Source organism: Colobus angolensis, unplaced genomic scaffold, assembly GCF_000951035.1.
Source record: "Colobus angolensis palliatus isolate OR3802 unplaced genomic scaffold, Cang.pa_1.0 Scaffold45, whole genome shotgun sequence".
NCBI lineage: Eukaryota > Metazoa > Chordata > Mammalia > Primates > Cercopithecidae > Colobus > Colobus angolensis.
The window spans coordinates 2,506,436-2,519,724 of NW_012117932.1; the positions used below are offsets into that span (position 1 = coordinate 2,506,436).

The 13,289-nt window shown below is 46.4% G+C and overlaps 1 protein-coding gene across 1 annotated transcript; it reads left to right on the top strand.

Annotated features, from left to right (window-relative positions):
- The first annotated feature begins 1,976 nt into the window (after positions 1-1,976).
- On the top strand, positions 1,977-9,023 carry ADCYAP1 (adenylate cyclase activating polypeptide 1 (pituitary)). The gene is made up of 4 exons (XM_011957785.1): positions 1,977-2,361; positions 4,529-4,660; positions 5,133-5,231; positions 6,336-9,023. The coding sequence occupies exons 1-4, from the start codon at positions 2,252-2,254 to the stop codon at positions 6,523-6,525; spliced, it is 531 nt and encodes a 176-aa protein (XP_011813175.1). The 5' UTR covers positions 1,977-2,251; the 3' UTR covers positions 6,526-9,023.
- Positions 9,024-13,289: the final 4,266 nt, after the last annotated feature.

Below are 13,289 nucleotides of genomic sequence, written 5' to 3' on the forward strand. Positions count from 1 at the left end.
TCCTTCTTTCTTTTAAAGAAATAGACCCAATTTCTCTTACTGGTGTAGAAATATATGAACCTTCTTAAATTACCCAGGAAATTGGAAGCCTCTGGGTGGATATGGTCTTATTGCTTTCTTCTTACCACATCATTTTCAGTTAAAAAAATTTTAACTGTTTCCAGCAGAGGGATTCCTGTTAGAAACCTTCATCAAGTGAACTTGTACTGGGAACCCTCATGCTTTCCCAGTCCATCTATGTTTCCCAAGCAGAGCTCAAGTTGTAAACAAAGTGGAAAAACATATTTCTCACCCCAAAATTCTTAACATTTCATTTCTTGTGGAAAACACAATTTCGCAACATCAATTTTTAAAATCTGTAAGAGCCACAGAAGGTGTGAAAGTAGCCAAACAGCCAGTCTAGAGATCCAAAAGCCAGGACTAACGGGGGACAGAATGCTTTTTCCTCAAATCCAGGCAGGGATGGAGAGCATTCTCAGCATTAGGGCATTTATGGACACTACAAAGGGGAAAGATGTATCTGAACGATGGGGGTGATTTAGGCAATGAATCTCCACGTTAATAGCACTACTGCCAACTCTTCAAATTTAGAGGCTCTGGTGAAAAATTAAACCAGTGGCAGTATTCAACGTTTGTAGCATCTGTGACCGAACACTTCAGCACCCGGAGTCTGGACAGCTCCGCAGGCCGCGCTCCGGAGGCAGCCTGAGCTCTCATCAATCTACTCATAGCTCGACTGTCAAGGGCAGCCAGACTCAGGAGAGATTTACTGAAAATCCTAAGACTTCCCTTTAAAAGCAAAACGACTTCCACATTTAATGGTCTATCTGAAAGAACATACGCAAGAAATTAGGAGATCTAAATTAAATTTATTAATAGGAGAGCTTGATGATGCTTAACTCCAGAGACCAGAGCTCTGATTGGTGGTGCTTGATGAAAAAGTAAAGAGAAATCGTAATTATATAGTTAAAAACATAACTTTTGCCATCCTCAAAATTCTAAAAATTCTTTACCTGTCCTTGAGAAATGGGTGAAATTGAAAACCATCAAAAATAATTGGACTTCTTAAAAATTGGATTGTATGAGTGAAAGGTGTTTATGAGAAGTCGATGACTCCGGATCTTATCATCCAAGAGGACAGCACAGAATAGTTAATATGTTCCTTGAGGGACTAGGATGCTGACGTCTTTTTCTGATACCCGATCATTACGTGACTGAAAAAAAAAGGAAGTCATTTCATGAATAAAAATCGGAGCGCAACAGTGAAACAAAATATTCTGTTCTTAAAGGCAACAGGCAGACAGATGTTGACAAAGAGGGCTCTCCAAAAACCATGTTGGGATAGATTTTTGCTAACTGCACAGATAAATACGGGCAGAAGGCCGGTCACCTCTGTAACCACCGGCAGCAGCTGAAGAAGCCGCAGCTTCAGAGGCAGCCAGAGAGACCTTGGAGCAGAGAAGGCGCTGTCGACCCTCACAGCTGCCTGACCAGCGGCTCCTACAAAGGCCGGTTGGCGACCGGCCCTCTCCCTTTCCTTCCTCCCCTTGTTCTCTGACTTTCCCTCTTTTCCTTAATCGCTTTCTTATTCCTCCGGGTGGACTTACGGCCACTTTGCTCCTCTGCGCTTTACCTCCTCGCCCCCTCTTTCTTTCTTCTGTCTCTCTCTCTTCGCCCCCTTCTCTCCGTGTCACGCTCCCTCCTAGTTCTGCGCGTCTACAAACTTTTGAACAGAACACGAGCCTCGGCAAACAAGTCCTGCAGCTCCTCCTGCTGCTCCTGCTCGTTCCTGCGGCTTCTGCTCAGACACCAACGCCAGACGGTGATGCCTCTCGGGTTGTGACTCCAGCGCAGAAACTTGAAGAAGCCCTTTGCCCGCCGTCCTGCTTGGCAGCACACCCTCTCCTGACAGCGGTAAGAGTTGAAGGGCAAGGGAAAGAAAACCTTACCAAACCGACCGACTCACTCGACTGCTGATTCTTTCGCTGGCATCGCGTCAGGATAGTTAGCTTTCCTTCAACCAGGTCTGGCTAGTTATTGGGCACTGGGTATATGCATATATATATATATTTCTAACTATAGCAAGCAAGAAGTGGCAGGGCGCGCGCCGGCTGTCGCTAAGTGGTGTTCAATACAGGGAGCCGGGGCTTCGCTCCGTCCCTCCCCCAGCTTCGAGAGTTTTTTGGGGTTGGAGGGTAGAAGGCCAGGGACGTTCTCACAGCTGTGTGCCCTCTTTCCCATCCTGCGCAGAATGACCATGTGTAGCGGAGCGAGGCTGGCCCTGCTGGTCTACGGGATAATCATGCACAGCAGCGTCTACTGCTCACCTGCCGCCGCCGGACTCCGGTTCCCCGGGATCAGGTAGGTGCTGGCTGCCCGGCCCGAGCAGGAGCTGGGGCTTCCCAGTCACAGACACTTCCTCACAGTCTCCTTCCTGCAGTCCTCTGGGTCCAGACTACTAGTATCGCCCTCTGCGCCCCCAGTGCGCCTCCGCCAGCCTTGGCTGGACAGCGGGTCCCCATTCTAGCCGGAGGATCTGGCAGGCTCCGCGACGGCTCGGAACCCTCCCCCAGCCCTAGGCAGCTCAGGGTCCCGAGTAGAGCCAGTGAGCTTCTGGCCGCTGGAGAACCCGCCTCTCCCAACCTGGCCAGCGGGATGGGGGCAGGGCATGGCCCCCAAGTTGGTTTCTTTTACCTATTCTTAGGATGAGTTAGGAGAACTTCAGCTCTGGAGCCTGGCCGGGGGTTGAGCGTGAAGCTCCTTCGGACTTTGCTTTGTTACCGCTTGTTCTGGACTATCCGGGTGGGGCCTCTCTCTCCTTTCCACCCTTTCTCTTCATTTCATTCCAGTTCTTTCCCCTGAAGAGCTTTCTTTCAAGTGATCCGTGTTCCAACTGCATTTTGAATCCCAGGCTGTCTTGAGGGGCGTGGGGTGGGGGAGGGTGTTGGCCCGGTGTGATTGAGGAAAAGTGACTTAAGAGAGGGAAGAACAAGAACGAGACTGCGAAGGAGGGGGAAAAACAGACGCAAGGGAGGAGGAAGGGAAAGCCAGCAGGCAGGCAGGAGCGGGAGAGCAGCCCTGCCCGGCCCAGGATGGAGGAACCTTGGCTTTTTTCTTAACCCCGGGTTTCTAAAGGGCAAGCGCTGCCCAGGTTCCCGGAGGCAGCCCCAGGGAGTCGCGGGCCGATGTGCCTGACTGTGGAAGAGCCCTGGGCAGGGGAGGGTCCGCACCCGCGGTGCCTGGGGCAGCGAGGAGCGCTCTTTCTGTCTGCGAAGCTGCCTTGTCCTAGCCGCGCCTAGGAACATTAGCCTTGGGGGGCCGCTGACCGTTGATTTGAACGGAGAGATGGGTTCTAGCTTCTGTATTAGGATTCCAGTATCTGGACTCGGGGCAGGGCAATATCAGAAAGACCCAGGGTTCGGGGTACCCGGGCCAGGGCTGAGGCGCATCGCCGAGAAAAGGCTGGGTGCGGGGCGTGCTGAGGGATGTGCTTGCCTTGCCCTGACCTCTCCAAGGATGGAGAAAAGCGAGTGAAGTAACGAAGTACGACTCCATCCCCGCCTAGAGAGTGCTACTAGCGCTGGCTGCATTCCAAATCTCTCCAGGGGTCCAAAGCCAGAAGGATTTGTTTTAACTCATCTCTACCCGTCCTATGTCAAGAATGGAGGCTGTAGATGAGGGGGACTGCGAAGTCGCCAGGCACTCGCTGGGTGTCGGTCCCCCTCCTTGTGCTCTGGGTTGAGATGGGGCCCCGCCATCGCTAACAGATTAGCGCGAACTATTCGTTTAGTTGCCTTAAAACACCCTCGTTTCACCCTCAGCTATTTTCAAATTCCCGTGTGCCTGGCACTTTCTCCGGTCGAGAGGCACCGGAGGGCGCGGATACGCCACAGTCTGAGCCGCCGCCAAACTGGCTAAGTTTAGGGTCATCTATTATTCATGTTCCTGCCAGATCCTCTCCTGCCCAAAATAGAAACCGAGGTTCTCCGTGACCTACATCTGCTCGGGGAAGGGCTCCCCTGGGCTCGGAGGCTGGGGTGGGGGTGGCTGCGGAGTTGGCCGCCGCACACCCCACCCATCCTCTCCTTTGCTTTCTGGGCCTCCCCGTTCGGGTCTTCGCGTGGGTCAGCGCCTAGTCTCGTAGGGCCTTTCTCGTCCCCGCCCGTTGCTGCTTTGTGAAGGCTCGGGAGCCAGGCGGGGAGGGGGGCGGTCCTTTTCAGTAGCCAGGTGTGAGCGATCGGCGGAGACGCCTCTGTTTCCCAGTGCTTGTTGAGGCTGTGGCTCTGCAAGACCACCCTTTACCCGCGAAAAGAGGGGGTGGGCGAGCCGCCTGGCGGGGTAGGAATGGTCGAGTGTGGTTCCCTCCTCCTTACCTCTACTCCCATCTCCAGTCCTGGGAGAAAAGACAATTCTCCGTGGAGGACTTTTATAAACTGTGAAAATCAGCGCGAGCCCCTTTCTTTGGGTCCTCGCAGAGCTGGGGAGGAACTTGTACTGACCACTCCTTCTGTCCCGGGCTACCCCGCAGGCCAGAGGAAGAGGCGTACGACCAGGACGGAAACCCGCTGCAAGACTTCTACGACTTGGAGCCGCCGGGCGCAGGGAGCCCCGCCTCCGCGCTGCGCGACGCCTCCGCACTTTACTACCCCTCCGAGAGAAGGTGAGATTCGCGCGGCCTCGCTCACACCCGCGGCTGGGCGCTCGGGACTGCGGTGACTGGAGGGGTGGTGTGGTGACCCACCGAAGATTTTTTTTTTTCCCCCAAGAAAGTCCTCAAGCCTGTCCTCTCCCTGGCCCGATCCTATTGCAGCGACAGAAAATTAGCAGCGGGCGGGTCTATGTGGACCTGAGGGTAGCGTGGGGACCAGGGGGCTGTGGCCCAAAGAGTGGCAGTGAGTGGCGTCAAGGAACCCACACTCCACAGCTGCCATTCCTAGAGCCAGGACTAACTCCCAATTCTAGCAGTTACTCTCGGGATCATCCCGGGAGTTACTCGCGAGTTCTGTGCCTCTGGAGGTTTCTCTGTCAGCCTCCCTGACAGTCGAGGGGGCGCGCGCCCAACAAGGGTGTTCCAGCGGCCACCTGGCGGGCAGAATCAGTGACCCTGGGCGCACACTTTGCCTCCCCGTTAGAGATGTCGCCCACGGGATCCTTAACAAGGCCTACCGCAAAGTGCTGGACCAGCTGTCCGCCAGGAAGTACCTGCAGTCGCTCGTGGCGAAGGGCGTGGGGTAAGAGTTTGTGGAAGGATTAACCCGCGCATGGTGGCTCGCGCGCGCCGGAGTGGGTGCTTGTGTGGGGCGCGGGGAGGGCGGGCGGCGCGGCTTCCACGGCCGTGCGTGCACGTGGGGCCCAGGGTGAGTCTGCGCCCCAGGGTCTGGGGTGGGTACCCGCCACAGGTCGCAGGCGGAGATTTTTAAGTGGCACCTTAAATTTGCCCAGAGAGCTCTGAAAGACGGAAAAAGGGAACGCGAGCGAGGGAGTTTGATCCGTTTTGAGTGAAAAGAAAGAGAAACCAAACCAAACCTCTCGGTCATTCAAAACCTTCAAGCTTCCAGGGAGGTTTTGCTATAATTTCCTCTAAGCACGACTTTTTTTTGGGGGGATGGGGAAAGGGCTGGTTGTATTTACTGAACATTCAAATCGAAATAATAAATAGCCAAATCTGAACACTTAGGGAACCAAACAGTTTTGCTCACGCCAGAGAAACTGAGAGCATAGGGCTTGCATGAAGCGTATCTCAGCAGAAGGCAACATTTTAATAAAGCCCATGGGAAGACAGATTACATTTTCGCCATGAATAATTCATGCAGTGAAAAATATTGCCTACAGCCTGTCGACTTATATTATTACCACGTTTTTCAACTTGGCGTGAGGAGGGAGAGGAGTGTACGTGTTTGACTAGGAATTGTAGGATCGATGCAAACTTCAGGGCAGCAGCCAGTTAGGGCTCTGGTTATTTTCTCTGTACGTCGGGGGTGAGAGGAACAGTGAGGACAATTTAGTGCGAACGCACGGATGGTCAGATCTCAAGAGGCAGCATTGGGAGAAAGGTTAGGCTTAAAGCGAGTGTCGTCTGCCCGGATCTCATCCCAGGCCCTCCCTCTGTAGGGTTTCGTGCCAGGAAATCCTGGGTGGGGAGGGAGGCATTGAGGGGCTTCCATCTCAGCCCTCCCTACGGCTGCTTCCTGGCAGAGGGAGGCGGTGCGGTGGGCAGTGCGAGCCCCGGGCCCTCCCGGAAGGCTCCCGCGTGGGGTGGGGCCCACCTGCTCCCCGCAGCGATTGAACCTATGTCTCCCGCCCCGCCACCCTCTTCCCGACCCCTTTGCTTGCAGTGGGAACCTAGGCGGCGGCGTGGAGGAGGACGCGGAGCCGCTCTCCAAGCGCCACTCGGATGGAATCTTCACGGACAGCTACAGTCGCTACCGGAAACAAATGGCTGTCAAGAAATACTTGGCGGCCGTCCTGGGGAAAAGGTATAAACAAAGGGTTAAAAACAAAGGACGCCGAATAGCTTATTTGTAGCGATGAGTTACCAGCTACCCTGTGTATACAGCCCTGACGCAATGAAAAGTCGTTTTCCAAACTGACTGAACAGTCATCGCTCGTGTGTTCTATCCAAACATGTATTTATGTAATGAAGTAAAGCCATTAAATGAATATTTTGATAATAATACTGTTTTTCTTTTTACAAAGCACTAGAGAATGCACAGATATACTTTGTGGACCAATTATTGATATATATTATAAATACATAAAAAGAATATATATATATAAGTATAGAGAGAAGTTCATACAAAGCGTGCACAAGGATTGAAAATTCGCCTGAGCTGTTTATGTTTTTATAAAAATAAATAGAAAAGTAGACAATCATTGTTTTGAATATTACGCCTATTTTTGTAAACTGGAATTAAAAGGATAGTATTTTTATCCATGACAGGCCTGAAGATATTACTACTAACCATTTGCTACTGTACATAAACAATGATGCCCTGCTCCAGAGAGATTTTGAGGTGATGATTTGGAGAATTACTGAAGGGCGTTCTTCCGCAGTGAGTCTCTGGGGCAGGCTGCTTCAATCCCAGCCTAACTCAACTGGGCACTGTCCCCCTGGTTGGGTGACAATTCCAATATTTCTGCTTTCTTTGATTCTCCTTTTATGTGTAGTTGTCTCCCTTCAGACTCTCAGCCCAGAAGAAAATTCTCCTGATAAAACAACAGCTCGATCCAAATTGTGCTTCTTCCCAGAATTCACTCCTCTCCCTGGGGGAGGAGTTGAGGAACTGCAGAAAAGGGCGACTTCGTTAGACCGCTCTTTTTTCTGTACTTCCTGAGTTGCCAGGGAATCTAATATCCCCAAATTAGGGCAATTGGAACAAAGTGAAGGACATAGAAGTATATTGGAAGAGGCAGAGCGTGAGGTGGTAGGAGGAGGACCCTGGAAAGGGACTGGTTTGAGGTTGTCCCAGGTCTGGGAAGCTGAGGGCAAGTCCAGTCCCAATGGTCCTGACTTTGGGCGCTGGCTATTGGAAAGGGATGCAAAGTACAATGTGCTTTTCTCCAGTGCTGTCCATGCTTCTCATCTTGTGAAATGGCCAGGATCCTCCCCTTTGAAACCTGCTCTGTAGGAGCTACCCTTTTCCTTTGTGGTTTTATGGAGACCTCTCCTTCCTATCCTCCTGCACTGTTTAAGTACTGTTTATCATTTTTCATTCACTTCTCTTAAACTTGTGAATGCTTCTTTTTTTTTTGTTTGATGCAGGCACTTATTGTAAATTTTAGGAACCCCTGTGTAGCTATTAATAAGTAATTATGCACTGAATATGAACCCTTTGTTTCTTGTTTATTGAGTTTGTAGGTAAAATGTATTTTTCTACATTATTGCTTATTGCTTAGTAAAATTTATTTCATAAAACCAACCTTTGTCATATTAGAATGTGTAGTGTTCACATGTTGCTCAGTTTTGCTAACTGATAAATCATTTAATCTTCTTCTTCATATGTATGAGTACTATCTTATATCTGTGGTCAAGAGTGAGGTAAGCAAGCTCCAACAGACCCTGAGAACCTACCCTTGTATCCTTTCTTTGGCTAAAGAAAGCATGTCTGTTTCCTGTCAATTCTTTCAACATATAGAATAATCTTTATAAACAAAAGAACATTCACCCAGCAACCAGATCGAGCAGCAACAGACAAACCAGCCAGCCGCTCTCCCAAATTTCAGGCACAAGTTTATTTTTTATTTTTTGAAAAAAGAAGAAGAAGAAGAAAAAAAAAAAGAACAAGGAAAGATTAAACGTTAGCTTGTAAAGTTTAAAGGACCTTTCCGTTTCCTTTACGGATTTGATCAGTATGAAGTCATAAATCAAAGAAAACAGAATTGGATTTGCATTCCCAGGCGGGATGGATGCTGCCAGGAGATCACATTGCAAATAGTGAAAACAGAGGCATTCGATTTATGCCTGAGTCCTGTGTATAGGATCAATCTTCCTTTAATTCTGCAGTCTCCTCAGGCAATGTGACACGGGATGCAGTTTGCAGCTTTAGTGCCTTTCTTCGCCTTTTAAATTGCCACGAATCACAGATGGCTATTTAGTGGCCCTACAATGCTGCAACACATCAGCTTGCATTTTAGTCTTAATTATTTGTTTCTTGGATAATGGGCAGAGTTTTCTGTATTTGTGTCAGCTGTTAGTGGTGAAATAGGGCTCTAGTTAACCTTTTATTTATGAAGTCTAATTTAGTGTTCCCGTGGCTAGTTGCAAGCATTTTACAGTGATCACCCAGTTTAATCTTTTGTATACTTTTTAGAAATGCCAAGAGCCTTACTAAACTGAAGCAGATTTATGATATAGTGATAATTTAGGTAGATGTTAGTCTTGAAGCTCTTATTTTGTGTGCAACTGATTATAAAAACACCTTAACCAAGTATTATTACACACATGATATCTATAACTAGGACTTTGATAACTGTTATATAAAGTGTGTAAAATTTGTATGAATAAATTTTTGTAAACAATGCAACTTGGTCTAATGTTTGGGAAAAAAGACACTCAGGAAATAACTACTTTAAAATCTCTTAAAGTATTATATTTCTTTAGCAACCATAAGATTTTTTTATGTATGGAATATATATCTATCTAAGCATTCTTGTATTTTCATGAACTGTGCTTTAATACTTGATGGGCTACTGGATTCTGCTAAAAATTTAAAGTAGCTTCTCAGATGGAGATGCCTAAGAAGGTTTTAAGCTCATAGACAGGCACGATGTTGCAACATTATAAGACACGCAATTTAGATTAATTTCTATCCCCTAGTGTGTATATACATTGCTCAATATTCAGAAAGTTACTAGGTAGTAGTGGGAGACACTACTGGAGTGTAACTAATGGAGCATTAGTTACACATCTGAAATAGCGATCTAACTTTGTTCTTTTATTTTTTGTTTTAGCGGCCAGGTCTCACTATGTTGCCCAGGCTGGTCTTGCTCAAGCAATCCTCCCACCTCAGCCTCCCGAAGTGCTGGGATTACAGGCATGAGCCACCACGCCCAGCCTAAAATAGGGATCTAACATTGTTCTTGTACAAGAAACTGCAGACTAAACTTGTCTTGATAAAATTTTGTATAAAATGATCTAAATAATCAGTTTTGGAGGTTTTAAAATGTGTTTAGAGACATACAAACAACTGTCTCTGATTAAAATGCTTCAGGTAGAGGGAACATGAACATGAGTAAGTAAAGAGTTAATTAGATGCCTTTAAAAGAAAATGTACTTTGAAGTACAAGACAAAACACAAGAAGTCATTTGTGGATTATATGCTGTCTTAGTTCATATTTACAAACTTTAGAGCAAAGCTTTTGTATGAAATTCCCTCAAATTCCCTAGTGGTGTGTGTTTTGGCGCCCTTGGCTATTTTTGGCTTAGAAAGTGTATACAAAGTCACATAATAAGTGACATATCATTTAATTTAAAATGCCAGGGTTTCATCCTAAAAATTAATGGGCTCAATTAGTAAATCAATAAATGTGTCACAATAGAATTAAAGGATGAGTGAAGGTTCTAAAATTCAGAATTTAGCTCAGTATTTAAGGCCTAGAATCAAATAGGGAGGAGCCCACAGTCTAGAAATCCCACTTGTAGTCAATGAGAAAATGAATCCAGTACAGTTCATATTTGCATTTGATCTTATTAGATAAGGAATTTTTCTTCTCCATCTTTAACTGCCCCTCTTTGTCCTTGAAGACATTAGTGTGGTAAATGGAAAAATAAAGAAGAAGAATTTATTTGGTTGGGGCTAGGCTAACGACTTGTCAAGAACATAAAGATAAACCCCAGACTTGGCTGACTTCAAGTGAAGTTCATGTATTTAGCAACTTGCTATATTATCTTCTGTGATAACTCAAATTACAGCTTTTTAAACGAAGCCTTGATATGTTTGGATATTCAAGAAGCTGTAACAGGTGTCTTAATGCTGTTAGGGCTGAGAACACACTTATTCAATACAATACACACTATTGAACACCTAAAGTGGGCCACCACACTGGTCGAGAGAGCTTGACTAACACCTGGGAGCTCAGGTAGTATTTTTTTCAGAGTGTTTTTCTGAAATGTGATCATCCGGGGGGGCTTAACAATGCAAAATTGTAGGGCTCTGCCAGATCTGGTGATTCTGCATTTTAAATAAAAACCCTAGATTACTGTGCACTAAAATTTGAGACTGCCTAGATTTAGAATTGGTGACATATGTAAATGTACATATGTGCTGGTCTGAATTTTTTTTCATATAAAATAAGCAAAAGGTCATGTTACCTGCATGCAGTAATAAGTACATCACTTGCCATATTCTTCCAAGATATCTGGTCATTAAGCTCTTTGACAATTTCAGTATTTCCTTTAGGTCACTGTAGCTACTAGTTAGCATTATTTTACTTGTACAGGCTGGTTGGACCTCTCCTACAGGAGCTTGTGGAAGGAGAGTGATCCTTTAAGTTGGGTCCAAAATATTCAATCACAGGACTAAGAGATTATCGCTACAATGAAGAGAACTTGTGCAGCTAGCTGGCCATAATTCTGGGGATCTGGAAGTCAACTTCCAGTTGCATTATATCCCAATTTGGTTTGAATGTATTTACTGCTCCCTAACTGTTCACAAGATAATTTCTCTTGGATGACTCACTATGACCTTCAACCCAACCCTACTGTTCACATGATCACAAGATTGGAAGCTAAGATCAAGTCATCCCCCTTCTCTTTTGTTGCCATCCTTTTTTGTAGAAGGGAGATGGCAGCTGCCCCTGCTGCTGCAGATTGCATCACTGCTGGAGTCTCACATTGGTTTGTAGTTGGTCATCCTGGTCATTTCCCTTGCAACCACATAGTTTTAGCTCCATCTTAGTATCATGTCCCTCTGATCAGATGATCCAGAGTAGCTTCCATCGTCAAAGGGTTAAAGGGGTTAAGGTAATCAGTAGTCAATTTTACCTCTCTGTTCTTTAACACGATCCTTCCTCTTTTTTTTTTTGTTTTGAGAAAAAGTCTTACTCTGTTACCCAGGCTGGAGTGCAGTGGCACGATCTTGGTTCACTGCAACCTCTGCTTCCCCGGTTTAAGGGATTCTCCTGTCTCAGCTTCCCGAGTAGCTGGGATTACAGGCGCATGCCAACACTCCCGGCTAATGTTTGTATTTTTAGTAGAGACAGCGTTTCACCATGTTGGCCAGGCTGGTCTTGAACTCTTGATCTCAGATGATCCACCCACCTTGACCTCCCAAAGTGCTGGGATTACAGGCTTGAGCCACTGGGTGCACCTGGACCTTTTTCTTTCTTTCTTTTTTTTATGAGATGGAGTTTTGCTCTTGTCGCCTAAGCTGGAGAGCAGTGGCTCGGCTCACTGCAGCCTCCACCTTCCAGGTTCAAGTGATTTTCCTGCTTCAGCCTCCTGAGTAGCTGGGACTACAGGTGCGTGCCACCACATCTGCCTAATTTTTTTATTTTTAGTAGAGATGAGATTTCACCATGTTGGCCAGGCTGGTCTCGAACTCCTGACCTCAGGTGATCCACCCACCTCGGCCTCCTGCTGGGATTAAAGGCATGAGCCAGTGCTCCAGGCCAATCCTTCTTCTTTAAAAAAACAAGCTCTTATCAGTTCTTGAATGCAAATGCTCCCTATCAGCTACCAGCAATACCCCCATGACCACAATGTCCTTTCTCTACCCACCCAACCTCAATATTCTGTAGGGTCCAACTCAAGCTCTCCTGTCCTAGGCATCTCCTTTAGCCTCTCAGAGTCACGGTCATCTTCACTCCTGCTCCCCGGGAACCTGCACTGTTTTTCCATGACCATTATACTCTGTATTGCCCCTTCTGTATTCCCTTTCTGACTTTTAATTCCACACTGCTCTGTCCAGTTCTGTAACTGTTTTGTAAGAGCATGGCTTGTCTCCCCACTGGATGACCTCCTAGAGGGTGTGGACAATACATCGCACTTTAGTGCCAACACACTTCTGGGGACATAAGAAATATCTTTTCTGAGTGATTGGAATAAACAGAGAACCTGTAGAATTCACCATGATATTTCTCCCTTGTTGTAATAGGACAACTGCAAAGCATATACAGGAGTATTTTGTTTTTTTAATGTGGAAGAGCCAAAGATCTGAAAAATTAACTTATCAATTAGATGGGCATCATGAATCAAACTAGAGCTACCTCCAGGAAAAGCTACGTAGAAAGAATGCCAAATTAGTGTGTTTCTATTAGTTAAGGTAAACTAAAGTCCAAATTCACGTACAGGCAAAAGGCTGTCATAGATTCAAGCCACACAGGTTTTTATTTTTTTCATTCTCATAGAAGAAAGAAGAGTCATATTTTCAAACTAAAACAGAATTCACCTTATGCTTCAAGACAATAATACCCTTTTTCTGGAATACAGGAAAAGGGATACCTTGGCAGGCAGACTGGGAACTGGACTGCTCTCAAAGTGATAATTAACAGAGCGGTTATCTACAGCTGCCGAAGAAATTTCTCTCATCAGCTGAAATGTAATTTGAAACATGAGTTCATCTACAGCAAAAAGAATATAATGAAAAAATATTTTTTAACAGTTTAGCATTATAGTAGGCGATGTCGTCTGGTCTCAGTTAAATTTTTTCTTAATTATGTCTTTGCTGTATATTATAGAATCCTAAGTCAGAGAGGAATATTGCCTATAAACCACAAAGAAAATAGTATGATGTGTCTCTATGTGTATTTCCCTTTCTCTTGTTAACTACCCTGATTTTTGCTTGGTTAAC

What these genes read in the sequence shown, in the direction of transcription:
- ADCYAP1 (XM_011957785.1), top strand. Translation starts at nt 2,252, where the DNA reads ATGACCATGTGTAGCGGAGCGAGGCTGGCCCTGCTGGTCTACGGGATA. An exon ending in CTCCGGTTCCCCGGGATCAG is followed by an intron (nt 2,362 to 4,528) that starts GTAGGTGCTGGC and finishes GCTACCCCGCAG; the next exon opens with GCCAGAGGAAGAGGCGTACG. An exon ending in CTCGTGGCGAAGGGCGTGGG is followed by an intron (nt 5,232 to 6,335) that starts GTAAGAGTTTGT and finishes CTTTGCTTGCAG; the next exon opens with TGGGAACCTAGGCGGCGGCG.